At 39.7% G+C, this 27,829-nt stretch overlaps 1 protein-coding gene across 1 annotated transcript in view; it reads left to right on the top strand.

Annotated features, from left to right (window-relative positions):
- Positions 1-2,289: 2,289 nt before the first annotated feature.
- The window catches only part of KDM5B (lysine (K)-specific demethylase 5B), a gene marked incomplete at its 5' end in the record, with an annotated part of 43,637 nt that continues 18,097 nt past the window's right edge, over positions 2,290-27,829 (top strand). The window contains 16 exons of the mRNA XM_010292368.1: positions 2,290-2,366; positions 3,720-3,843; positions 4,737-4,907; positions 9,158-9,292; positions 12,567-12,660; positions 14,319-14,422; positions 15,930-16,088; positions 16,713-16,832; positions 17,295-17,453; positions 17,884-18,065; positions 20,927-21,089; positions 22,090-22,209; positions 23,976-24,170; positions 24,584-24,765; positions 25,384-25,508; positions 25,841-25,991. Of these exons, the coding sequence (XP_010290670.1) occupies positions 2,290-2,366; positions 3,720-3,843; positions 4,737-4,907; positions 9,158-9,292; positions 12,567-12,660; positions 14,319-14,422; positions 15,930-16,088; positions 16,713-16,832; positions 17,295-17,453; positions 17,884-18,065; positions 20,927-21,089; positions 22,090-22,209; positions 23,976-24,170; positions 24,584-24,765; positions 25,384-25,508; positions 25,841-25,991 (2,261 nt within the window). The remainder of the gene's footprint in view (positions 2,367-3,719; positions 3,844-4,736; positions 4,908-9,157; positions 9,293-12,566; positions 12,661-14,318; positions 14,423-15,929; positions 16,089-16,712; positions 16,833-17,294; positions 17,454-17,883; positions 18,066-20,926; positions 21,090-22,089; positions 22,210-23,975; positions 24,171-24,583; positions 24,766-25,383; positions 25,509-25,840; positions 25,992-27,829) is intronic.

Below are 27,829 nucleotides of genomic sequence, written 5' to 3'. Positions count from 1 at the left end.
GACGGTCTGCCAGTGCGCTATCTGCAGGCAATAGCCCTAAAGCACAGCGCCAGGCTCGGTAACGGTGTCGGAGGTAGCGTCATTGCCTATGTGAGCTGAATTCTTGCTCCTGTTCTTTTTGTTCCTGTTTCTTGTCCTCTGCAGATCCCTATTACAGGATCCTGTTTTAGAGTAATGCATGGCTCTCTTGGAAACAGCCTTGGCTCATTACTTAGCTAAGCAGTCAGTCAGCACATGCCTCTGTTTTAATTGACTCTCAGCCTAAGCAATGCTCTAGTTTTCCCTTCGGCAATGCCCCAGCGTGTCCCAAGGGTGCTCTGTGTCATTACCACCGTGCGTCCTCTCCTGCTTTGGTTGCTTGTCTTCTCTTTCTCTTCATGCACAAAGCAAACTCCAGACTTGTGACTAATGATGTAACCAATTGGTTCAGCTTGACAGTCAGGTTTGTTGGGTTGAAGTATGACACTTCAAATCTTGCTGTAAATGTTCCCAGTCATGTTTTTCATCTTACAGTTTGGGGGCCACGAATGATTCATCAGATATCAGATCATTACAAAAGAATGTCAAAAGTTTTCTTCATCAGACTTGCTATTTTCATTGAATTTGGTGTTCTGTCAAACAAAAATGTAGGGTTAATTTTATCTAGTTTAAGAACATCATGCCATTGGACACTGGTCTTAGTCCTGCAGTTAAAAGAACAAAAATGATTGAGACTCTCATCCCACTGGTTGAGGATTGACCATCCTCTTCATAATTTGTAATCTTGATCCCCCTATTGTCATCTAACTTCCAGTTCAGATTTTAATTTCAGCCTTGCCACGTTTTGATGTGCCGAAAGAGTCTGGATTAGTCAACGTAGCTTTGATAAAATGTGTAGATTGGCGTCCCTCATTGTTATTCTGGTTTTATTATGGTTGTTTTTGACACTAATGTTCATGTTAAGTATGTCTGCTAAATAACAATTATTCTGCTTATGATGTTGGTCTTACTTCAGTTGCCTTCGTCTGCAGGTGTTGAGTAAATGTTGTTCTTTTTCCTGGTAGAAAGCTCTTGTCTTGCTCCACTATCAGTAGCTCTCATGCACATTATCTTCATTGTGTAATTAGTGATAATAAGATAACTTATATGTAATAAATTACTGTCAAGCTTAAATCAAGTCTAATTTGGTTTAGTGAAGCTGTGTATTGCCAAACCAACTGCATGGGATAGATGTCAGAGATCTAAAAGATAAAATTGCTTTATAGTTGTATTTATAAATAACACTACCAGTTGCAGCTATTTTGTCAAAGTAGTAATAATCCTGTTTTAATTGGTCATATTCCAACTGTTCCTGAACGCTTGCAGAGAAGGAATTAAGAAAATAAGCTTTTATTTCTGGTTTTTAGTGCAGTTGCTGTTTGTTTCAGAGGCCAGCGTTTATGAACGCTAACTGCTGCATTTCTCCTCCACGAGCATTTCAAGTCTCTGCTATCAAATCTTAGTCCTCCCGATGCAGGCAGGCTTTACCATTTGAATCAGGGTTTATGGAACATCACTTTGTTCTTTGTTTCGCACGGTGACAATACTGAGTTTGTGAAGATCAGTGCCGTCCTGTCTCAGAGCTGTAACTGAGTTCCTGTTACTCCCGTCTAAGGCACGGGGTGGGCCTGACTTGCACGGCAGCACCTCCCGTGGAGTTCTCCTCTCGCCGGCCGGCAGACAGAACCCTCGCCCGTCGTACGGTTCCCATTTGGGAACGGGGCTGCGCAGGCGACGGCTGCCGTGAGGCCGGGGCGAGCGGCCTGTGCAGCAGCTTTAGCTGCCTGGCGTGGGTAGGGAGAAGGTGGACGGCCTCGGCGTGCAGCTCGAGGCGTATCTCTTACGACAGGTCCTTAGTTCCACGGCGTGATTTATTTCGTGGTTTCATTGACTGTCTACTTTAAAGGCACAGTGCGATATTTTAAGGGGTAGACACACTGAGTGAGCTTCGTTATCTCACTCGTCTTGCTTTCCAGGCTTGTTCAACACGAAGCGGTGTGGAAGCAGAAGTAGATCTCAGCACAGCTGGAAGCACGGTGGGGTGTGATGGCTGACGGGGCCACGGCTCCCTCGCCGACGGGGAGTGCTGCACAGCCGCTGTGCCGGGCGCCTGCCGCGTGCTGGGGGGGCACGTGCTCTGCCGCTGAGGGCTGAGGAAGGTTCAGAAGCCACGGAGACTTCGTGCTTCGGGCTTACCTGTATTTTGACTGTCATACAGAGAAGTTCCCTTCATTTTCCTGGTCTTTTGATGAAGCTCTTCTGTTTTTCCAGGACTGGCAGCCTCCGTTTGCATGTGATGTCGATAAGCTTCACTTTACACCGAGGATCCAGAGGCTAAATGAACTAGAGGTAAACTGTGAAGCTGAACATTGCTTCTGCTCCAAAATGTTTAGATTTTTTTTGAGAGGTGGTGTTTTCCAGTCGACTGACCATGGGCTGTGTTTGACTTGAGCTGACAGCACTCAGGACCTCTGAATATCAGTTTTTAATTAGCACAGAAATTCATCTGTTTCAGAATCTAGTTAAAAACATGCCAAGCATAAAAAGTGAAGTTAATGCTCATTAAAGGAGCATAATTCAGGCCTTTTCCACAAAGAGGTGCTTATAAGTGGTTAAACTCAAATTCTCAAGCGCCGTAGATCTGTGTCTGCATTTTGCACGCATACAGCATCTTTTAAGAGTAGAAGAGATGAAACATATACAGAGCACTTTAAAAATAACAAGCCATTTGGAAGAAACAATTACAAAATCTGGATTCAGTTGGTGGAAATTTGCTCTTCGCAAGCACTTTCATTCATGGCTTTCATGAATTCAGACTAGAAGGGAGTGGCGAGGAGCCCTGGTTAGCTCCCTGCTGGTACGAATGGGAATGGCGGTGACTCTTTGCCTGCCTGATTTTTTTCTCATGATGCTTGCTTTCTAAAGTCCTGACATGGTTATGTGAGGTGCCAGGGTAAGGACTGACACACTGGCTTCAGATGCTAAGAGAGAGATTTGTGTGGACACAGCCTGGTCAGAGCTCTCTGGAGCTTAAGAACAAGCTAGTCTGTGTAGACATGGCTATTTTTTACCTCAAGAATAAAGAATGTGATGAAAATAAAATGTATCAAAATTTAAGTCTAAGGTACTACTCTTTAACATAGCAACAGTCCAGTTATCTTACTGTGTGAATTGTCTGTTTACACAGCCTTTCCCTGCCCTGGCTGGTTTGTACCCAGAAAAATGAAATAAATGCAGTTGGGAGTGAAAAGAAAAGGGGAAAGAGGAAAAACATGGTGTTGGTTCTGTGGTGGGTTTTTTTTAACAAGCCATAGATATTGGGGTTTGGGGTTGGATTTTGTTTGGTTTATTACAAATAAACCAGACTGTAATAAACTTGTTAATGTAATAAATCCTAGCAATGCAGATAGTTTTGGTAGTTTTTAGTGGTAAGATCTCATTGCTTGTCTGTTCTCACAAAGTAGTTTACCTTTCTAAATGCAGTAAAAGTTAAAAAAAGTGACTTGAGGAAAGGCTGGTGATATCTGTATGGCATTTTTTTTCTGCATTATGATGAGAGGGGAAAAATGCAAAATTACACCTGCAGAGGGAAAAGCCAGCCAGGCAAGTGAGGCTGCAACATTATAAACACTGGGATACAAAAGCTTAATCTGCATTTAGTATGCAGTTGTTTTTTTTTTTTTTTTTTTTCCCCCCCCCCCGGCCCAAACTCGTGTAAAGCTGAATTTTCTGGACCAGATTGCAAAGTTTTGGGAGCTTCAAGGATGTACGCTGAAAATTCCACATGTGGAGAGGAAAATCTTGGATTTATTTCAGCTTAACAGAGTAAGACTGTTACAAGGGAGAAACTCTTCCTAAAAAGATGTTGTGTTATCTCAGTTTGTTCAAGGGAGATTTTGGGGCTATATCTAAGCTGGAAAAAGTATTACTTTGTTTAACCTAACATAGCTAATGTGACAAAATAGTACGGAATATAATATCATGGGAGTTTTCATGTGAGCAAGGAGATCAAATTAAATTTCTGGCTCTTCTTTAAAGTTGTTTTTAACTTGGATACAAACTGGTCAAGAGTAAACTTAGGCTTAAATGGAGGAAGCTTCTGAACAATGACAGCAGTGAGAAATTTCCATTAAGAAATATGGGAGGAAAAAATCCAAATACTTTTAGGATTAAGCTTGTTAAACTTCTGGAGGGAGATGTTTATGTATGCTGATAGCAAGGGATGGGATTCATTGACCCCAAGGATGTGTTCTCGCTGTTTCTTTATGTTTAGATTAGTTTTTATTTGGTTGATTTTGAGCCTATTTCGTAGTACTTCTTCCAATGAGAAGAACTGGTTGTACTGTGCTAGAAGGTCGTGTTGGAATACAAAGTAGAGGCATGATAAATTGCAGCCAAATTCTCAGAAGTAGGCTGAATTACTGTTTGATCATCTAATACAGGTGTGGACTTGTGTAAAGTAATTCAACAAGTTTACAGTTCATGAATAGGTTATATGTTCCAGTCACAGCATTGTACAGCTTTCATGTTTTGGTTTGTTTGGTTTTGTTTTGGGGTTTTTTTTGTCTGGCCTTTTTTAATCTATGTTTTTCTGGTTTAAAATAGCAATTGTGGTGTTGTCTTTTCTTCTAAACTAGCAGTGTTCAAACTAGCAGTGCTTTCCTTAAATGCTGATAATTTTAGTATTGATATATGACGATTTTGTTTTGACCTTTTAGCTAGTTGCAGAAGAAGGAGGATTTGATGTAGCTTGCAAGGAGAGAAAATGGACCAAAATAGCCACTAGGATGGGATTCGCTCCCGGCAAAGCTGTGGGTTCGCACATCCGTGCGCATTACGAGCGCATTTTGTATCCTTACAACTTATTCCAGTCTGGAGCAAGCCTACTGGTAAGCTATATCGAAGCTAACTGAAGTTCAGTTAACTTAGCAGCAAGTCTGTTGTTTATTGATGGCATGAAAGCATTTCATTGAGAACTTTGCATTTTTATTAGTTCTGAAAACTGTGGATTCTTGTGTTTTTTTTTTTTTTGAAGCTGGTGTGTTTTGTGACATGTCACTTTGCTTTCATATTTTTGAGGTGCAATTGCACAAGGAAAGATACAATTAAAAGTTGTAAAACAGTTAACATGGTACCACGCTCCCTGTGCAAGGATCTGTAATGCAGCTGATGTTTGCATTCATAATTCTCAGTCATGGACCCTTTTAGAAGAGAAAAGCCTTCTCAAATGAGGTCACAGTTCTTTTTAAATGTAACTTTCCAAGCTGTCTCTTAAAATGGGCACCTGACACTTGTTCCAAACTGATGTGTTTAGTGGATGCAGTTCTGGAAAAGCTATGTAGGTATGGTTAACTTAATTTTTTAAGTCCCTTGCCCCTCCACCCCTCGCAAGCTGTTAAAATATTCCCCTCCCATATGTGGCAGAGACATGTATTTTCAATGAACTGAGAGAATCCACAGAAATATGTTCAGTTTAGCTCAATTTTCACACTAAGATTTTACTTTTTTTTTCTTCCTGACAATGTTGTCTTCCAACTGAGTTTGTTTTGCAATACAGTTTTTGAGGAAGAATCTCAGATGAGATTCTTTTTGGCTTTCTTCCATTTGTTCTCAGTAAGTGGTGCTTTCCCAGATGCTTCTTATGTAGGTGTCCGGTTTATTGTATGTCTATTGTGCTTTACTGGGAATCTAAGCATCTGTGATTCTTGGTTTTGGAGAAGATGTAGCTATTCAATTTGACAGCTGTTAGAGATGTGTGGTTCCTTCTTGTGATATTTCAACAAGCCTTTTGAGAGAAACCCTTCATGCAGCCAGGATGATCATCCATAAAAGATTAATGCTGATTCACTGATTCACTGAAAAAGATGCACTGATTTTTTTGAAAAAATATTTAATTGGTAATACTTGCAATATTCATTGACTCTTTTTCTGCAAAAGCCGGAAATATGGAATGATGTGGTTTCCACTGATGCCTATGCCATAACCTAAACCTCATCCAGATCTGTGTATAGCATTAATTGTTTATGTGTGGCTTAAATATATGTTAAACTGGCTTCAGGAGTTATTTTGACAAATATCCCAGATGGAGATATTTCTATATACACACTGAAACAGCAAAACTATTTGGAGTTGTGCAGAGGTGAACATATAGCATGTTTTTATTAAAGCTCTTGTTCAGTCAAAAGGCAAACATTTCTTAAATCAGCCAGTTTCTGGTACTCAAAGAAGGTCTCCACAGGGGTGTATTCATTTTATTCTTATCTTGAAACATAGAATTAGACAGGTCTTGGGTGTTTGGCTCCAGAGTAGTTGTGGTAGACCTGTTGGTGTACTGGTTCCTACTATCTGTGCCTTGCTTATTCTTGGCCATAGTAACCATCAGTATGATGCTACAAAATCGCGCTACATGCCCAGAGGGATACATGTCCCTCTGCAGGGATTGAGGTGTCCAGAGTCTTCTGCCAATGCATCTTTGGTGATATGTCGCCCAGATGTTCACATGATTTAAAATTCAGCTACAGTTTAGGGGGCCCATGGATGGTCTTGTGGTGGTTTGTTTTTCAGTGAATACAGCTAGTTTGGTAATTCTGGGTCTGGAATCTTTTCCAAATTAAGTCATTAATGTCCTAGTGGGATTCATATGTCCAAAGATTTTTATGTGTATGCCTCTAATAAATATGTTTCTGTGTGAGATACTTCTCTAGGACCCTTTATTGTTACTGGAGAAAAATAAGCATCTCTGGAGTGTGGTGGTTCTTATCATAGCAGGGGTAGACCAGTTGTATTCAGCAAGTACAGGGAGCCTGGGTCATTAGCTTATGTGTAAATTACTGCTTCATAAACATCTAAACCTGGAGGAGATTAATTGCATACCCATATTTTTTCCATCTTTTGACATCCTGGAGGTCTTGTGAACATTCCTGCTGTGTCCTTCAACTGCCTGGCGAAGGAGCTGCTCCTTAATGGTTTCAGCTAATGGGCTTTTAACTTACTCTCTGCCGCCATTTGGAGTTCAAGGATTAGTGTGCAACCATCTTCTCAGAATGTGGGATCATGATCACAATCTAGATCACAGTGTGTAGTGATAGAAGCTTAACCTTACCAAAAAGGCTCTGCTAGTTGGGAGAGGAAAGGACTGAAGAAATAGCAGCTAGTGTCCTGGTTAAAGACCTATGCTTGCAGTTGATCAGGTCAGTCTAGGAGTAAAGTAGGTTCTGAGGAATTCCCATCCTTAAGACAGAACTTACACTTCTAGTTCTTCTTCTAGGTACAACTGAAAATATTAACAGCCATTTCATACTGCTTCAGATTACTAAGGCATTGGGAAATGTTTCTGCTTAAATAGTTGTTGAAACCTCAGTTTTTAGGAAATGTCTTCTGGGCTTCTTTTCAATGAACAGGGCTGCTTACCCCCCCGCCTTGGCTACTTCACTGAAGCGAGGCAAGTTACGCTATTTGTTGTTTTTCCAGGTTTCATTGCCTTTCTGTTTAGGAAAAGCTGTTTGCCTTCTGGGTACTTGGCATGGGTCATATGTCCTCTGTTACTAGAAGGAGTAGAAACTATTTTTTTAGTGAAAGATTTGGATTTCACATGAGCACATGATTCAAGGAAACAGAATTTACAAAAGTCATTACCTTTGGCAGTGTTCTATGTAGCATTAGTCTCATTTGCTTCTCTGTTCCCCCATTTTCATATTTTTCCTACTCACTCGCCTTTTCTGCTTGTCCTTTTTTTTTTCTTTGTCCTGGGAAATTTTTATTTGTGACTTTCTCCAACTGATGTTAATGTGAAATAAGCCACATCATCTTCTTTCAGCGTGAGCTTTAAGGGAGCGTGTGCTTCTGAAGAGCTAGCTGCAGTGCTCTGTGGCCGCCAAGTGTGCAGCACAGGAGCATGCCAGCTTCGAGCGTCAGCCAGACTTACTGTTCCTGTGCATAAGCTGCAAAGTTGGGTGGCTTTTTGTGTGCATTTAATGTTGAAATTAAGTCAGACATTTGTTTTAAAGAGTATTTCTAGAGCTTACAAAGTCTGAGATAGAAAGCTATTCTAAATAAAATAGAAATTCCGGAGGTTTCTTTGAGCTGTCTGTGGGTGATAGGTAATGGTATCCTGCTATCCCTTGGCTGATAATTCTCTTTTGTTACATACACATTTCTTTCAGCATGGACTTTTCTTATAAAATACCACCTTTACCTCCTTCTTCCCCTCTTCTGGCTATCATTTGTTTCTGAAAGTCTGATTTCTGTGCTGCCTGCAGAGCAACAGTCCTTATGTCACTGCCATGGTTTTCTTGCGGTTCCTGTCCTGTTTCTCTCTTGCTGAGAAAATGCTTGTGATGGGAACAAGATGTTAACTGGGGAAATGTGGATCCAGCAATTCCGGTGAAATACTCTCTGACAACATAAGACTTTCTTCTTTCTTCAGGATTCCTTGTTTACTCATTAAAAACAGTTATATTTTTGTCTGCTGTTACTGAGTGCTGTGTGGCTTGACAAACTTGGAATTGCCATCGACTGTTATTTTTCCTGCCAAATGTATGCACAGTTTTCAGCAATTAAATGTGTTCATTCAGTGACTTGAAAGAATTAAAACTGTTCTTGCATCTTCTCCCTTCTGCCCTTTATTCATGCAGCAGTGTTGTCCTCTCCAAAATATATAAGGAACATAACTTCTGCAATGGTCTTCAGACAAAATTGTATTTCATTTAAGACAGGGATGTGTGACAGGCTGTAATTTACTTTTATATTGCTTTGTATGTTAGCGTTACAGTAATGCAAGCTGAGAACACTGTAGCAGTTTCCAGTATGTTGTTGATGCTCCAAAAGCACCATTTACTAGCAGAATTGTTGTTGGTATTCCCATAGAGGAATGTTTGGTGCTCATCAAATTTGAAGGATGACTTCAGCTTTATTTAAGATCCTTTATTATGGTTATTGCATTCAGTAAAAAATGATTCTGTGACTTGTTCAAATAGGTGATGTTAGAATTGTCATAAATACTAACTGTTTTTATTTACCCAGCACAGTAATTATTAAAGCCTTGTCTACATTCTTTCACATTAGCCAGGAAATTGTTCTGCACAAAGTTTGTATTCGAAGTGGAAGGCAGAAATTAAGTAATCAAATGGTGTCTCTGTAGTGCTTGCAGAAACCAGATCTCACCAGTGACACGAAGGACAAGGAATATAAGCCCCACGATATTCCACAGAGACAGTCTGTTCAGCCATCTGAAACTTGTCCACCTGCTCGTCGAGCAAAACGCCTAAGAGCAGAGGTGAGATAATCTGTCTTTAGATGGGGAAGTGCTCTGTGGTGATCGAACTTGAAATCCTAACGCAGTGATAGTTTGCCTAGGCACGTGGCGCAACTGGTTTTAGTTAAGTCACAGGACAAATGTTATTTTGATCAGATCACTAAATGTATATGCACAGCAAACAGCTTTCTTAGTAACTGTTAGACATACCTAAGTATTTATAACTACATAGATTATAAATAATACGGTAAAGGATTATGTGATGCTTTAAAAAGTGTGTTACTGAGGTTTGCAGTTCTGAGAGGCTCTTTTACTGAAGCTGTTCCACTTACATGTTAGCTATGAGTGTGTACGCTATAATAATGTTTTTAGGATGATTATAAATAATATGCGCTTATAGATTAAAATACAGGTGTCAGATTCTAGAAATTAAGCTTGTCTTTTGCAGCTTTGATCTCTGTCATTTCCTCAGAGGATAGCCAGTGAACAATAGTTATTCTTTAAATGTGTTGGAAGGTTTCTGTAAATCTTTCATGAGTTGAAGCCAGATGTTAGAACAGAGAAGGCTTTTGTTATAATATTAACATTGTTGTATTTCTTTTTTTTTGCTCTTGAGTTCTATCAGTTTGTGATACTTTCACCATGCAAAGTGACGAAAACATTGCATAACATTAAGTCAATATGGTTTTGTACAATCAAACAGGATTAATCTTATATGTGCCTACAAAATAATATTTATTTGGATAAGCATAAAATTGATTGATTGTATCTGCATAGAGTTCTCCTGTGAAGGAGATCATGATGTGTCTCCTTCGTTGCTGGAAAACTGTAATACTGTGACTTCAGTCTTTCCAGACTGATGTTCCTGCCTTCAGAGAGTTTACTATTTCTTTTGTTTGAGCAGATGAAGAGTAGGGGAGGCTTATTCCCAGGAGGCGGTCATTAGTGGTGACATCATGAGTTAGGAAGGTCATGACTGACTCTGTTTGTAATCCAGATTTCTATTTGTTTCAGACTCTCTGTTAATTCCCATTGTTCTAGTCTTGCTCTTTAGTACTACGAAGTAGTACGGCTTACTTTTTGCAAATTCTGCCTACAATTATTCTTAGTTAATAAGTTATAATTAATGTTTTCTAAAGCTTTTCCACTCAAATAAACATCAGTATTTTGATCTGAAAGTTTTAATTTTAAGTATCTGCCTCCGGTTGAAAGATGCTGTTTCTCACGTATCCTTTACGGATTAACAGCAGCAGGGCAAATACATACTAAAATTTTAGCTGTTTCTCTGACAGTGGTGTCAGCTGTGCACTCTTTGTCAGTCAGTGTTGTTTTTGTCTTTTCTATGGAAACTAACTGCCCATACTTAGCCAAAATGCAAGGCTACCCTCTCAGCCCTTTCCCTAAGCACTACTGATGTCAGGCACCGAATTTTTTGGAAAGAAAATACTTGATTAAGAATAGGATTGAACCATACAGAGGTAAGGCTGAATTAAGCAGCACGGACTGACTTGCTTAGCAAGGAGCTGTAGTGTTTTAAGACAATAATTTCCAAAACTTAAGTTTTGTTAATGTGTTTCTGGTTTTTATCCATTTTATTCTACATTGAAGCTAGAAGCAGTTGATTTTTGCGCTGACTGGTTGCAAAGTAGTTAATGTGTGTCTACTGTCTGCTCTAACGAGATATACAAGGATTTGTCGGTGTCTTAAATTGTAAAACCTAAGTTCATTCTCAGGTTTACCAGTTTGACATTTCATGCTTTTCAAAGCCTAACCATCTACTACATAAACCTTTAAAATAAGTGAACTACAGGAAAGTACTGTAAATTATTCTTACTAGCAAAAAATACAGCCTGTGGGATAAGTGTTAGTTTGCAGCTGTAAGACACATAGTTTTACCTTGCCCTTTTCTACCTGGTTAGTAAACACTTAGGAGAAAATGTTCATAATTAGAAAGGAAAAGGGCAATGACAGTCATAGGCTGGATTTGAAATGCAAAGGATTTAGATGCTTGATGTAGAAAAGATAAGTGTAAAAGACCAGAACAATGCTGCGGAACTGTGTGTGAGTTGAATCGATACAATAAAAGGCTCAGACTGGAAAAAAAGCGCTGCTCTGGTGACGCTAACTAGAGGCCTAAGCCCAGAATATGGGTGCAACCCATAGAAGTTGAAGAGGCAGAAGATGGGGCATCTGTTGCTGCGCTGCTTGAGGATCAGTGCAAACCGATTCTGATTCAGTCTTACTAAATATAGTGAACAGCGTGTTTTTGCATACCTTACACAATGCGACCTCTGCCTGGTCTCATGGAGACTAATTTGGACAAAGAGAACATGAAAAGTGAATGGGAAATAATGTGAAAACCAACTCTGTAAAAATAATAAATAAATAAAAACAACCAAAAAAGCCTACAAAAGAAACTCCAAACACAACAGCAACAAACCCCACTCCTTCAAATACCTGGTGATGCATTCAGGCTGGAAGTCATGCTTTTAGAGCTTGGCCAAGAAGTCCCATTATTTGGAGTTCAGAGAGTGGTTGACACGGGACTGACTTGTGTGACTAGCAAGAGAGTGGTTGCATGACCTCATATCCTTAAGAAATCAGGCTTAAAAAAATACAATGTTGGGGAAACCCATTTGTACGCTGAGGGATTTGAGAATTGTTTTCCCCACAATCTCAAAACTTTAGGGAAGAAAAAAAGAATTAAATGGAAAACCATTATTCTGTGTTGAAAGCTCCACAATACACCCAGTTGCCTGCGTAGAAGACTGGAGTATGTTCTGCTTCTCAAGAGTAAAAGAAAATTTATGAAAGCCCAAAGTTCCTTGCTCCTTTGCTTCTTACCAAGTCCCACTGCAATCAAACTAAAAACCTGGTATCATTATTGGTACAGGCATTTGTAGGATCGCCTTTCAGATCTCTCCAGGTTGTTCCCTGTGTTATCTCGAAACTCTTTTTTAAATAAAGTTACTCAACTGTAGAGACTTGCAGAGAATTATTCGGAGCTTACTAGGCACTCTGTTGTTAGGACTCGGTGCTGGACTTGGCCAGCTTCTTCCCTGCTTCAGAGCCGAAGCAGCTCTGGGCGCAGGAGGCGGCGAGCACAGGTGGGATCTCTTCGGGCGCAGCATCGTGTGCAGCAGCCAGCTGGGTGTCCCAGAACTGGGGGGCTGTACTTGGGCAAGCAGGCGCGAGTTTAGATGGCGGTGAATGTTTTCCCAAATACAGTGTAAAACCAAAGTGTTCCGTCTAAGGACATTACTGATTTTTTTCTTTTTTTTTCCCCTTTTTTAAGGCAACCAATATTAAAACTGAATCTGATCCCCCAGAAGCCAGAACTCATAATCTGAGACGTAGAATGGGATGTGCACCTCCAAAGTGTGAAAATGGTGAGTGGCAAGAAGGGAGTGAAACAAAAATGTGAATGCAATTTCTGTAACTTTGTACAAACTCTTTTTAAGGCCACAGTTAAATTCAGCAGTTGGAACAATTAAAAGTATTTGTAAAAAATACTCCTGTTAACTTTATTTTTAAACTGTAATTTATTGTAAAAGTCCTTTTATGGCTCTGAAATCTTTTTTTTGTTTTGTGAGTATTTGAGTTTTATTTGAGAAGAAGATATTTTCAATTAAAGAAAATTTCTCCTTTAAACTTGATCAGAAATCACATTTGAGCTATATTTTAATTTTGTATTTTAAATAGCTAGCATCAATCGACGAGCTTTAAATAGAGGAAACTATTTTAAGAATGTATCAGATTTCAGACACTTTTAGGAAAGAATTTGAATTTGAAATCAGGAAATGAAACTCATGAAGGCGAAAGATAGTGTGTTGTGAACTTAATGATAAAGTTCATGTAATACAGTTTTTAAATTGCTTCTATCAATAGTCCTGAGCCTGTTGTTTGTTATCTGTCCTTAAGAATAATTTCAGACTGAGGAGAAATGTTTAATTCCAACAAAATGAAACATTTAATCAAACATTTCAAACATCAAACAAAAGAATAAGTTTGTTTACAAATAATTTGGCAGAGCAAATGTAGGAACCATTTACAGCTACTTAATAATTGAAATTAACTAAGCAGTTTGTCAGTCTCCTTTGTTGTTTTTTTTTTTCCCAAGATGTTGTGTAGGTTGAGGTCTTTTTTAATTTGATAATTTTTTTTCTTTAAGGCGTGTCTCTAGCCATTAACCTTTTTGCCTTTTCCCCCTGAAGAGTAGAAGGAAAAAGCTCTAGAAATCTTTTTAAAGCTTAAATTTCCATTAGATGTAGACATTCTTCTCTTTAATATCTTTGTTAGCTCTCGGATTCCAGGGAATGCTTCAGATTGTCTCATGGCCAGGTGTAAAGGTCTGTAGCTCACTCCTAACTTCAGCTAAGAAATTCATCGCCCCTTGTCCTGAGCACCAGAGCCCTGGCGTTCTCCACACTCTGTTGTATGGATTTGAGTGTGTGGTGCTTTGGGTTTTTTTTGTGGTGTCAGGAATGAAGATACACCCAAATTCGGTCAGAGTGTAAGACTGTAGAGGAACTGCTTCTTTGTCATGCTTGTCATTGATGATATGTTTTCATGAAAGCTACTGCTGCAAGAACCTGAAGCGTGAAGATCATTGTAGGAAGCTGTAGCGTTGTTTCATGTCTCCGTGTGACATGCTGCTGTAGAATTGATGGAGTAATTCAACTAGATGTGTTAACACTACATGGAAACAAAATCTTAGCTTATGAAGATACTCAGAATTTCATTTAAATTAACTTAAATGGGATGTAAAATACCCTGTCAAAAAATGTGGGCTGTGATAGTCACTGCTAGTTCGTGATGGAATGCTTGGTTTTTCTGATAATACCGGTTTCCGTAGCCATTACAGCAGTTCAAATCTTTCCTTAGCTTACCTGAAACAAGTTTGTGTATGGGATAACAAGTAATTCAACAAACAACTTGGAGTGATGCACTCTAACAAGTAATAGCAAATAAAATAAATAATAACAAGGCATGCTGAGCATTAGAACTTTTTGTAATGTCTTCATGGGTTTTGTTGCTGTTGCTCCAGAAAAGGAAATGCATAGCACAGTGAAACCTCCCGAGAAGAGAGACCGTGCTGGGGAGCCAGAGAAAGACAAAGCCAAAGTCCGATCTAAAAAACCCACTAATGCTGTGAGTATGCCCTGCCTTCCTGCTGCTTCGTATCGATTGCAGGTGTTTCTGGGTTCCTCTTGCGTATGTAGTGAAATCTCATGTCATTTACATCACGCTAAGGACGCTTTTTTATTATTCATGTAACCCTGTGGTTGAAACAAAGCAGTATCTGTGCCTGCTGGAATGTACGTGCTCGTAAAGCTTCATGCTCTTACAAAGCTGAAAATAACAGGATAGTTGAGTTTCACTATCTATAACTAAAGTAGCTTGTTTTTTGTCTCCAAGGTACAGTCTCACAATAAGCATTTTGAAAGAAGTGGTTCTTCTGTGGTCTCTCTCCCCATTGCTTTTTAATCTCAGGGGGGTTTAATGCGAGTTTTGGCACCCAGCTCTCCAGCAGACCCCCCAGCCCTCCAGCAGCCCTGCCACTGATTCCGCAATTTCAGCACTAACTTGAAAGCTTTGTTGTTCAAATGCTCCTTAAAAAACGCAATGCTGTTTCTGCTCCAGCTCTCCACACACCACCACTCCCCCTCCAAAAAAACCCCCAAACTGAAAGCTGTGATAGTTCGTCTCACTTTGAGGAGATAATACTGAAATTCTTTCTGTCTGTGCCGCTACTTGGCTCCTTCGTAAAACCAGAAATGTTCTTCATTTGACCCACACCTATAGCTAGACACTTGAGAATGAAATGTGCAAATAGTAGGTGCTTGACACCCCTGCCTCCCCCCACCCCCCCCAAAAAAAAAAAGGTTGAAAAAAAAAAGGTTGCAGGGAGGAGCAGGAGATGCTGCTTGGTTTTTTTAACGTAAGACAACGGGGCCTGCTTGTCCTCTCTTCTGCATCCGAGAAGAGCCTTCCAGTCTGCTGCTAATGAGGGGTGGCATAGGACAGGCAACAGGCACCCCTCCCCACCTTGGGAGTGCCCGCACCTTTTCCTTGGGGCTTGGTAGCTGCTGGGTGAAACCTCCATCGGCCTTTAACAGCTCCCCCCTGCCCAAAAGCACAGAGCTCTGCTGGGAAGCTGGTGCTTATCCAAATTAAAATGGAGGTTTGGCCAGCATCCCTGCAGAAAAAGAGGAACACTCCCATCAAGAGGAGCCCCTTTCTCTCTTCTGAGGCTCCAGGCAGTTGGTCTTGGAGGAGGATGAAACATCCATGCACACATGCTGCGTGTGAGAGCAACAAAAAAAGGATTTGTGAGGACCAACAGGGTTATATTATACAAGCTGAATGCGCAGTACCACTGACTTAAACTGTCCTGGCGATTGAATGAAGTCTTGCTGTCGTTTGGGAAAAAATATATGGAAGGGCTTGCAACCCTTGTGGTCCTTCCTTGACTTACAAGGGGACTTATCTAAACTTTTACATAAATATTTTGTGTTTCCTTGTCTCATTTCCATTTCAGAGAGAAAGTAAAAATAAGCTTTGGCAAATGTCACAGATGACCGAGTTACCAAACTGCTCTTTCACTGTGAGTTACCTTAAGTGCTCGAATTCCCACTCTGGCAATTTTTTATTACAGGTGGACTTGTATGTATGTCTCTTATGTGGCAGTGGTAATGATGAGGACCGCCTCCTCTTGTGTGATGGCTGTGATGACAGTTACCATACCTTTTGTTTAATTCCACCCCTTCATGATGTTCCCAAAGGAGACTGGAGGTGTCCCCAGTGTTTGGCTCAGGTAATCTGACAAACTGTAAAAGTTAGGCTGAAGGTTATTTTTTATTTTGTGGTTTGGTGTTTTGTTTTGGTTTCGTTTTTGTTTTGGGGTTTTTGTTTGTTTTTTGTTGTTTTTTTAAACTTGATCCTAGGGCTTGAAAGTACGATTTGTTATTACTTAAGGTTGTGCAAACAAGGTGATGGAGGGTAAAGCTAAAATGAAGACTGGGTATGCTTCAAATTGGAAAGCTATCACTTAAATCAGTTTTTGGCTCCAAAATATTAAAGAATACACTGGATTTTAATTGGCACCTTTCTCTTGTATTTAAAATTGGAGTCTTGCTGGGTGCTTCAATGTGGAGGTCTGTGCATCTTTTCTTTGCTTAGCACTATTAGAGGAAAGAGAAATTGGGTATATTACTTCATTAAAGTTTATGCAGATTTATAGATAAATAAATATTGTGATTTGTTGAATTAAGCAGGGTAGTTTCTTTTTCTGACTCTATGTGACTTGGGGCAGTCATTTCATTTAGGCCAGGTGTCCTGCCTTCTTCCCATCAGATGCTTTAATAGCCCATTTGTGTAAAACCTGAGCATAGATTGTGTTATTAATATACTATAGAAATAATTATCTTTTCAACTGCAGGAGTGTAATAAGCCTCAAGAAGCATTTGGTTTTGAACAAGCAGCAAGAGACTATACGCTTCGCACGTTTGGGGAAATGGCAGATGCGTTCAAGTCAGACTATTTTAACATGCCAGTACATGTATGTTTGTGTATTTATCCTGATGCCATAATGTAGATGTCATTTTCTGTGCTTAGTTAAAATATGTAACTTCTGTGGGGAAGGGGAGAATTCCAGTTTTGAATGGGAGATGAAATACCAAATTGGAGGTTCTCGCTTACATCAGTGAATCCTTGTTCTTGCTGGTGTCATGGTTTCTTGTTCCACTGGCTTCTTGGGTTTTGGGGTTTTTTTTCACTGTAGAACTGTCTGTAAGGAAGAGAATACTCTCTAACTGTCACCCGTTTGTGAGAGAACAAAGCAGCAGCATGTCCTGGGTGGAATCATCTTTCTGCTGCATTTTTTTTTTCTCTTGTGAAACAATATTGAAATGGGGAAATGCTTCAAGCTAATGGAGGTTCCTCCCTGAGATAGCTTTTATGCACATGCTTTTTATATACTGATCCCTCAGTATATACTCCTTGTTTTTCTTCTTGTACCTAGATGGTCCCCACCGAGCTGGTTGAAAAAGAATTCTGGAGACTTGTTAGTACCATTGAAGAGGATGTGACAGTAGAATATGGAGCTGATATTGCTTCAAAGGAATTTGGCAGTGGCTTCCCAGTTAGGGGTGGGAAATTTAAAGTTAGACCAGAAGAAGAGGTAGGTCTGTCTTAGTTCAGTGTGTTCTTCATTAAACAAGTCTCTTTGGTTCAAAGCACAATAATGGGACTGGGTTGCAAAGCGTTTGTTTTGTGTATATGGCAGAGTATTTGAAGAGGACAATTACATCAGAGTTTCGAATAAATAAAATTTGCTGTGATCAGGCATTAAAAGCCACAGGTTTATTCTAGAAGTTATTTATTAACTTCCAAACTTAAAAAAAAAAGTATCGTTTTAACAAAGCAGTCAGATAAGGTTTGTGAAAAGAGCAAAGAGAATGGAGGTTTTGTTCTTTGATTCATTGACCTGTTTGTTATATTTTTCAGTTGGGAAAAGATGCTTTTCTTCTGTTGCTCTTAGGGCAGTTTTACCTTCTTGGATTTTTTACTTCATGTTGTATAAACCTGTGAATGTTCTGTTCAATTTTCAGGAATACCTTGATAGTGGCTGGAATTTAAACAACATGCCTGTGATGGAGCAGTCTGTTCTTGCTCACATCACTGCAGACATATGTGGAATGAAATTACCCTGGCTATATGTAGGAATGTGCTTTTCTTCATTTTGTTGGCATATAGAAGACCACTGGAGCTATTCGATTAACTATTTGCATTGGTGAGTTTGAGGGATAAACTCAGCCTGAGAAGCAATCTCCCTTTCATTGCCCCTTCCCTTTTTAATTAGTGGACTAAAACCAGATGCATAGAGTTCAGACCAGAATAAACCTTGCAATTCTATCGCAGCAGGGTTAAATTTGGTACAGTGTGATTCCTGCATTGATTTGCTTTTGGACAAGAGGTCATATTTTGGAAAGAGACGTCCATTCCCAGTTTTAAAAAATCCATGAGAGATGCAGAACTCCATCAAATGTTTTATTCTGCTCAATGTAAAACTAAAAAAAAAACCCTAAAAAAACCATACAAGCTTTTTTTTTTTAAATCATCTAGCTTCAACTAACAATCTTAAGATCCTGCATATTTTTTGTCTGTTAGATAGATCATTCTATCATAAATCCTCTCATCAAGCGAACACTTGTCAACTGTAATCAGGACAGATCTTTGCCATCTCTTTGATATTCTAAATAGAATGAACTTCTGAAACCTTCTTACCTTACAACAGCTTTTCTGGTGTTTGAATTATTCTTGTCCCTCTTCCTGAAACCTGTCAAGCTCTTTTTCTTTCCTTGTTCACCTAAGTATTCCAGAAAAATGGGAAAACCATATCCCAGCTGCTATTCAGTAGATTGTCTTTTTGGTTGATTATTCAATTGCTGCTCCTTGAAACAGCTGCTGCTGCTGTAGCTCAGTCAGTAGTCAGTGACTTAATTCGCTTGCTTTCTTAGTACTTGACATTGTTAAAACAAATGTTTGAGTGAGGCTAAGTAAATGAGTGATCAGGATTACATTGTAAAAATGATCTTTGTCATTTGTTGGTAAGGGTTTTTTTTTCACCTGAGTTCTCAGGAGAGTTTTTCTGTTTCCAGTAGAAACATTTCTTCTAGGAGACCTTCCCTCAGTATTGTTAGAATGGCATTACGCCCTCCATAATTTGTCCTGAATTGCAGTCCAGGACAAATGCATAAGTGCATACATGCATATGTGTACATACGTTCACAGAGACATGCGAAAGTTGCCCTGCCTGCCTTTTTTTCTTCTCCACCATGAAAGTCCTTGATGTCTTGGCTTTTCATTTGCAGATATTCTTCTGTATTTCCCCTCAGTTTAGAGGTTAAAGTCTGGGATTTTTTAGCCTGTTGGAGAGCAATGTGCAGTTGAGATTAATACTGTTCTTGGCCAGAGGAGTCAATCTTAATGACCTGCCATTGAAGAAGCAATGCTCCAAACTCCGAAAAGACTTCAGAAGGCAGGACTTGTTCTTGTCAAATACTAGGGCTGGCATTTCCATCTTCAGTGTTCCCATGTGCCTTGAAGAAGCTTATATCCTGGTACAGTATTTTGAGCAGATAGTCCCAAGTGAACCAGGCTACAGCAGCAGACTTTTCATGGAGTTGAAGGCAATAGTTCTCCTGCATGACTCTAAATACTGTGTTAGTTCTTGAAATGGTAAAAGGAAAAAAACCAAATCTTTACTTCTAAAGATGCTTGAAAATAAGTAAATATGTCAGTCCTGGTTACAGAAAGAATTACCATCATTGACGCTAGTATTTCTAAAGGCAGTAATGTGGAGCTGTCAGGTAGCCATGCAGAAAGAACTGTCACCTTCATCCATTCTGCAGCTTGCTGCCTTCATAAGGCTGACACCTCAAGACATCTGTTAGAATTGTATCATTCTCCATTATCTGTTTTCCTTAAGTCCAGAGACCCCGGTACCAGTATCCTGGTCCAAGTTAGCGTAATTCGTAACTGCTGTCATCCATTCCTTGGCACTGACACTGTATCAAGGAGCAGAATTCTTGACCCACCCAGTATTGGGTCAGGACACAGGACAGTTTTTAGTTGCATCTGTGGCTGGTCTTCATGAATTCACAGAATTGTTCCAAGATGGTGATCAAGTCCAAGGCTGCATAGTCATTTAACATCACATAAGTGACGACTCTACTTGTGCTACTCCTTGTGATACCAATGTAACTGCCCTTCCACAGTCCCTCCTGCTCGCTGTCCTCCTCACCATGAATGATGTGCTGTTTGAGTGCAGGAATAAGCTTCTAGGTGTGAGGAGTATGCTTCTGGATTCATACTTCACTCTTTTCTCTTTTCCTGGAATCCTCCCCATTGCTTCATGATTTATGGAAAAAAAGAACACTGTTGGGTTTGCTTTACTCTGACAGCTCTTCATGAGTCTTGGGACAAGGTGATTCGTCTGTTATCTTCTTTTCTAAATACCTTTTCTAACATTGCTCTCTATAAGGGGTTGGAAGGCATTTTCATCTTCGTGCTGCAGTGAGCCAGTTTCATTGTAAACCTGAAACAATATCTACTGGAACACGTCTGCATAACTTTAATTTTCTCAGCTGGCTTGCATTGGGTTAAGCTGTTGCTGAAAGTTCTTTGTTCCCACTCAGGATGTGGATTTCTTTTTTTTCCTTGACACCTTTTGCATAATTTGGAAGTTTAATTTCCGGTTACTATATGTTGCTTTCATGGCAATTATGCACAAGGCAGAAAGAACTGGCTTTGGTTGTTAGATCCAAGAGGGAGTTTGTGTTCATGGTAAAAGTCAAACAGCTTATGTGTTAAAGTTTTGCTGGAAACAGCAGAACTTCACTGAGGACTTCTTCAGTCTTTTTTTTTTTTCCCCCAGAATATCTTAAGTATGTGCTCAGAAATGTAGGCAGTTAATAACTTAGGTCTGGAGGGAGGGACCTGTGTAAAATGCGAAGATTCAGGAAGGTACATGATCTTTGCATTCTTTCCTGGTGATATACCCTTCTTTTGACATGGTGTATTTTAAAGCAGAAGACTGAAAATGTAACTTACAAGTTTGCTTATATTTAACTTTTTTTAATAATCTTGCAGGGGGGAGCCTAAAACGTGGTATGGAGCCCCAGGGTATGCAGCTGAACAGCTGGAGGATGTAATGAAGAAGCTTGCTCCAGAGCTATTTGAATCTCAGCCAGATCTCTTGCACCAACTTGTCACCATAATGAACCCGAATACTTTGATGGCCCACGGAGTGCCTGTATGTTGTTGGACTCCTGTGCTACTCCCCCAAACCCAACCCTCTTTCATTTGCACTGAATCCTACTTCAAAGCTGATATTTGCAGCCACTTTTATTACAGAGGTGGTGTGGTAGTTTCCATGTGTGTTGTAGCTTCCTTGTCTAGTATAATGTGCCAGTAGGAACAGATGGGCAATGGAATCATTGCTGTTGGAATTGCTTGGCAAGCTCTTCTCTGGAGATCCACCTTAGTATATTTCTATTTCTGTATCTCAGCTGAAAAGTTTAGTCTCAACCTTGGAAACGATGGCAGGAGCTCTTCATATGTCTGTCTGATTAGACATAATTTATTTTTTTGACAGAGTTTCTGGCAAGGAGCCAAAACCCGTTCTTCCTTTATTTGTCATCCACATCCTCTTATTTTTCCTGAGAAGTTCTTAGGTATTTAAAAACATTTTTCATCAGTTTCCGTCATACTCCATACTAGATTATTCATGGGAATTATGTCCCTTTACAACTTAATTAGCTTTTGACTAGCTGACCTTGGGACTTAAAGGAAAATCTGGGAAAAGTAGCAAAATTTGTGGTGTCTGCTATGCTTTGAGAGACTCCAAAATTGAAAGATGCAGGAAGACCTGCCTGCTTCCATGCTGATTGTATAGCACCAAGAGTATTCGATTTACATCAGTATGAACTTTTGAGTAGGTTCCAAATTTCTCTTCCCCTTCAGCTGCACATTGAAGAGACCTTCCCTGTGCTTTACCTGTGTAACTGTGCACAGAGCCAGCAAAGCGCACAGACAGCTGACTTAAAATGGCTTAGAGTGCGGGTATGGCTGAATGAAACCACTTTGCTTTGGAGGCTTTTATATGACAAGTTACCAAATGCCAGTTGTGCTTCTGGGGCTTATGTTTTAAAACTGTCATCACAGAACTTACTAGGAGTTGGAAATCCATATTCTCTTCAGAGCCTTCAGTTCTGTTTAGGTTTGACCTGATGCTTGTCTGTCTCTTCTCGTAGGTTTATCGAACCAATCAGTGTGCTGGCGAGTTTGTCATCACCTTTCCAAGAGCTTACCACAGTGGCTTCAATCAGGGTTTCAATTTTGCTGAAGCTGTGAACTTCTGCACAGTTGATTGGGTATGTTCCAAAAACAGTTTTTCATAAAGTATGCAGTTCCAAAGTTGTTCCTAGTTATGTACGGCTCTAATTTGCTGCTGACGCAGAAATCTAGTCCACGGATCAGAATAAGCCTGTTACTGGAAGCATAGTGTTTTGCTGAAGGTATTTCTTTTTGTAGTGAACTGTGGGCTTTCTCTGTTTCCTAAAGTTCCATTTGAAATTATACATTAGGGCTGATGTATTTTTTACAGCAGGAAGTAGGCAAAGTCCTTTGCATGCCTAGAATGAGATGCACCAGTGCTGCTAGAATCTACTCCTTTTGTGTCCCCAAATTCTGCTTTTGATGATTTGAATGGGAATGAAACTTTCCTGTTTATTGCACTGAGAATTCTCTAAAAAGTGCTTTCTACAGCTGAAAAACAAGGCTGACATGGACTTCTTTTCTACTTTAACTTCTGTGATTAAATTGGATGATATATTTAACACACATTAAGAACAGTTAGGGACTTTGATAGTCCTTTTGGGGGAAAAAAATAAGAAGAATTGCATCTGGTGTGAGTGCATCCTCTTGGATAGCAGAGGTGCTCTAGGTTTTTAGGGAAGAATACCTTAATGAGAAGGGAACAGAAAGTTTTCATGTTCAAAGAGAAGGTTTACAGACTGGTACTTTATTCCCACTAAGCTTCATTCAGCTCATTGAAACAACAGAGATAGGCATACATTACAATTATTAGGTCATAGTAATTTACTAAGTTTTTTGTATTTTTAAAATGAAAACAAATGAAGGATAGTTGCTCCAAAATTACAAGTAATCATTTCTTTTTCCCAGCAGATTTCTCAGACACATGGTGCCTGATCTCAGAAAGATCCTTTGACGCTACTGATATTTAAAATTACTCCTTTTCCAACTCCCCGCTCCACACGCACACACACCCCCTCCCCCCCCCCGAAAAAAAGGTCTTAGCTGTTTGTAAATGTAACCCATCGAAAAATGTTGCTAGATTTAAAAACTGTCATTTAGAAGTAGGAGATTACTAAAATTGGAAGAAAGCTTTCTGCATTGTGACTGTGTTCACATATCAGTTGGATTGGTTCTGTTTTTCCTCTTGTCCTTCCATGAGTTTCGTACAGGACTCTTAACACGTAACCTCACTGTAACCTGAGCATCACTATCTGCCTGGCCAGTGACAGCCTTAAAATAAAGCTTTGAATAACCTGCCCAGCTCATAATGAATTGTTTACTCTGTCTGGGCTTACTTAAGGACTTCAGTGGTTCACACAGTCAGCAATTTCTCACGCGGTAGCACAGTTCACATCCTACATAAAACAGCCATATCATTTGAGGAAAAAAGTCCAGCATGCCCTGCAACCTGCCTTTGGGGCATCCCTCGAGTGGTAAGAATAGGGCAAGTGTATGTACTCTTCCTCAGCCTCTGTGTATTTTTAGCTTGTGTCTTTCTGAGCCCACTGTGGTTTAATGATTTAGTTACCCCTAATTATGGTCTCTTCCAGATAGTGCATTCCCCCTGTGAACCTAGCTAAACAACTTGCATCCACAGTGTCCACTGTAAAAGAGTTATAAGCAGTCCTTATACTGAGAAGAAGTATAGAGAACTCAGGGTCTTGATTTCTCTAGTTTTACATTCTGAATTATGAATATTATTGCTAGAAGGATTTGTCTTGGCCTTTCATTTGGATAGTTTTTGGTTAGTAGCATGAAAAGTTAGTATCTTAATGCAATTTTCCAAATAAACTTTCCTTTTATTTAATGTTTTTCAATGCAGCTACCATTGGGTCGCCAATGTGTGGAACATTACCGTCTGCTAAACCGTTACTGTGTGTTTTCTCATGATGAGATGATCTGTAAAATGGCTTCCAAAGCAGATGTTCTTGATGTTGTGGTAGCATCTACAGTTCAGAAAGACATGGCTATTATGATTGAAGATGAGAAGAGGTTGCGTGAGAAGGTTGATAAGCTGGTGAGTTGTAGGAAATAATATTATAATGAATGAAGGAACATTTCAAACAGTGGTGTGAAAGACATGCTGGGACTTGTACTGTGTTGTCAGTGGCTTAGACCTACATAGTACCTTCCTGAGTAGCATTGTTAATTTTAGAGGACCATTTGGGTAAAGAATCATTTACCATTAAACTTGTTTTACCATCTGCCCATTAATGCTGTTCACAATGTCTCTTTTAAAATAATATTTGGTCTTCTAGTAATTTAGTCAGAATAGCTGGTTTTTCATTAACCAAGATTTCGGTCTACCTGGTTTTAATATTTTATGTCTAAACTTCATTATTCCTTTGATAAATTTAGCTTCGGATACTTTAGTTTGGAATAATCACCTCTTCGTTAGACTTTGAAGTGATGTAACATACTCTTTTGCAGGGAGTGACTGACTTGGAGAGAGTGGCTTTTGAGCTGTTTCCTGACGATGAGCGACAGTGCTTAAAGTGTAAAACCACCTGTTTCATGTCTGCTGTTTATTGTCCATGCAAACCTGGATTATTGGTATGCTTGTACCATGTTGAGGATCTCTGTTCCTGTCCCGCCTACAAATATAAGCTAGGGTAAGCTTTAGACAGCAAATAACTGTGTTCTGGAGATATTTATTATATGTGTAGATATTGCGGTTTGATAATCTAGTGCCTACTCTGTTTTGTCAATGATGCTAGTCTCAGTATTTGTTTCTCTCAGCCTTTGCAAATGCAGCACCCCCAAAACAAAGTGCATTTTTTGTGCTCGTATACAAAGACTCTTTTCAGCATTCATCTCTTCTTGCTCTGTAATGGCAAAAATTGCTGGATAAGTTAGTTTGCTTTTTTTATTTATAGTGACAAGGTCGTCATGCCTTACATCCAGTCCTTGCTGAGTAATACTTTTTGCTTTTGTCATCTTTCCTTTCCTGTTGTTAGTTACATCTTTGTCCTACATGAATGTAGCTTGTTCTAAGACAAATTCACAGTTGCTTTAATTGTAATATTGAAATTGCTTTTTGAAGCAATTCGCAACATTGAAATCGTCTTGGGAGGAACCTGGTGTGGTGTTATGTCTTAATTGTATAACCTGGGTGCATAGTAGATCATTTCTGTGTTGTGTAGACCAACGCATCTTGATACGTCTCCCTTCCACGCTCCTGCTCTCCCCTCAGTTTTTGCTGAAGAGTTTGAATTCTCTGCTACTTGTAGGTACCGCTATACCCTGGAGGAACTCTATCCAATGATGAATGCGCTAAAGATGCGTGCAGAATCATACAACGAATGGGCTTGCAATGTTAACGAAGCTCTGGAGGCAAAAATTAACAATAAAAGAAGTAAGTATCTTACCTTTTGTCTACAACACACAATTTTAAATGGCTAATCTTTCAGTTTTTAGTTTCTGAAACTTAGCAACTTTCATCTTATCCTTATGCGCCAGTCAAAGGAAATCATACATAATTTCATGTTTTAAAGTAAATATTTTAGCTGTCATAATCCCAGAAATTATGCTAAACCGTCTCTGTGTGAGAAGATTGTAAATCACTTTGGCACAAAATATAGCTGAAGTTGAAAAAGAAATATATTTAACATCTTGTGTTATTCAGCCTTACCATTTAAAATCCATCACAAAGGGGGACTTCTGTTAACTTAGTATCTTTCCCAAAAGGTCTCATCAGTTTTAAGGCTTTGATAGAAGAATCAGAAATGAAAAAGTTTCCAGACAACGATCTACTGCGACACCTCAGACTAGTTACGCAGGATGCAGACAAATGTGCCTCAGTTGCACAGCAGCTTCTTAATGGCAAAAGACAAACCAGGTAAATGTTATTATATGTGTTTGCAATAAAATTGAGTCACTGAAGATAGATGCCAGTGGCCAGTGATAGATGCCACTGTTCTGCAAGACTTAAAAATAAAAACAATCTTTTAGTCTTCTCAAGAGAGCAATATTTTACAGGGAGATGCACCTTTACTGCATGTAATAAGTTAAACATTTTGAGCTTTCAATTTCTTCTACCTCTCTGACAGTTGGGCAGTAAATTCATTCTAACACTCCCCAAAAGGAAAAAGTGATGTGGTGTTTCCAGACAAACCAACACCGAACAAGATACAGTCCACTTGTCTTTGTGCCATGGGGACCAAAAATCTGTCAGTGGTGCCTATGTCATTATATTCATTACACTGTGGAAAAACGAAGTGTCTTAACTTCCTGAGCTGATGATGATGGGAATACTATGAGATCTCTGAAAAATACTTGCTCTCTCTTTGGCAGCACTTACATTAAATCTTTTAGACAGGTTGGTTGTTCAAGGAATTCGAAGATAAGGCAGTGTTTGGGTAATATATTTGTTGTGAACTGGTTGTCTGGCTGTCTGGTCCTGCTAGCACCTTCCATGTCTGAAATAAGTTGAAAGGAGTCAGAAGATCCAGAAGGAGAAGGCCAGATCTCCTCACTGCATCAGTTTGTGACTGTATCAATGTACTAGCCTTTCGGGGATCACAAATTACCATCTTCTATTGCAGATTGTCCACCCAGACTTACAATGGCTGTATCTAGTCTCACGAGATGATGGATTTCTAAGAAAATCTTGGGCTTATATATGTGGAGGGCAGTAATGCTCAAGTCCTGAAGTCAGGTACTTCAGGAAAAACTGTTTTGCTTTTGTCCCATCTGGCAGTTTTCACCTGTCTCTGCTGCTTTGAACAACATGGTGTTTGTCAGAGCAGTTGCTCTTTGTGCTGATATAACTGCACACGTGTGGTTTCTGCATGTTGCCCGCCTTTTTCAGGAATCTTGGTAGCTTGTCACTCTGTGTTCTTGCAGTACTTTAAAGGCTGACTTCGAAGGACTTCGGCAGTAGAACATTCAAGTACTATGTAGACATGATTCTTGTAGCTGTGCTTTCCCTTCTGAGTGATCCTTGCGTAAGTCTTTGTAGCAAGGACTTGATAAAAATTCACCTTCACTGTCTTGCACATGCAAGAGGATGAAGCCTCTGTCACAGCAGCATAAAAATATTACAACAGGAAATGGAAAATTCAGCACTCCAACAGATAGGACTTCTGCCAAATAGGTCATTTCCACTGCAGAGATTCATGGTACTGCTATGGAAGGACTTCAGGATATGGTTTACTGGGCTTCGTGATGTTGGGTTGATGGTTGGACTTGATGATCTTAAAAGTCTTTTCCAACCTTAATGATTCTGTGTGTGTGTGACTTGTCCACTCCTAATCTCTTCTTTCATTTAGTGTTGAGCTACCTCTTGCCGTTCTGGCATCCCCAGTCCCATGTGTTCTCCCATCCTTGGTATTTGCTCAGGCCTCCTGATGATGAACTTGGAGCAGCAGCCAGGCCCTTTCCAGCTGTTCTATGCCAGACATCTCTTCCAAGATTCCTTCCTGCTCTTAACATGTACCTGACTTTCTTGGCCTGGAAAGAGCAGGGAGCAATTTTCATCTTCATCTCCTTGACTAGGTCTGTTCTTTCATCACTGTCATAGTATATCAGCCTTTCCTACAGCTGTACTTGCCAGGGGCTTCAGCGTTAACGGACTGTGATGAACCCAATGTTGCGCTACGCAAGATCAAGGCAGTGCTTGGATTGTGTTTCTCATTTGCTCTAAAAGCATTTTTAGTCCTTCTCTCACCATTCCTG

This window comes from Phaethon lepturus, unplaced genomic scaffold (assembly GCF_000687285.1).
Source record: "Phaethon lepturus isolate BGI_N335 unplaced genomic scaffold, ASM68728v1 scaffold32058, whole genome shotgun sequence".
In the NCBI taxonomy this organism is placed as follows: Eukaryota; Metazoa; Chordata; class Aves; order Phaethontiformes; family Phaethontidae; genus Phaethon; species Phaethon lepturus.
This window is presented reverse-complemented; position numbering and strand designations above follow the sequence as displayed.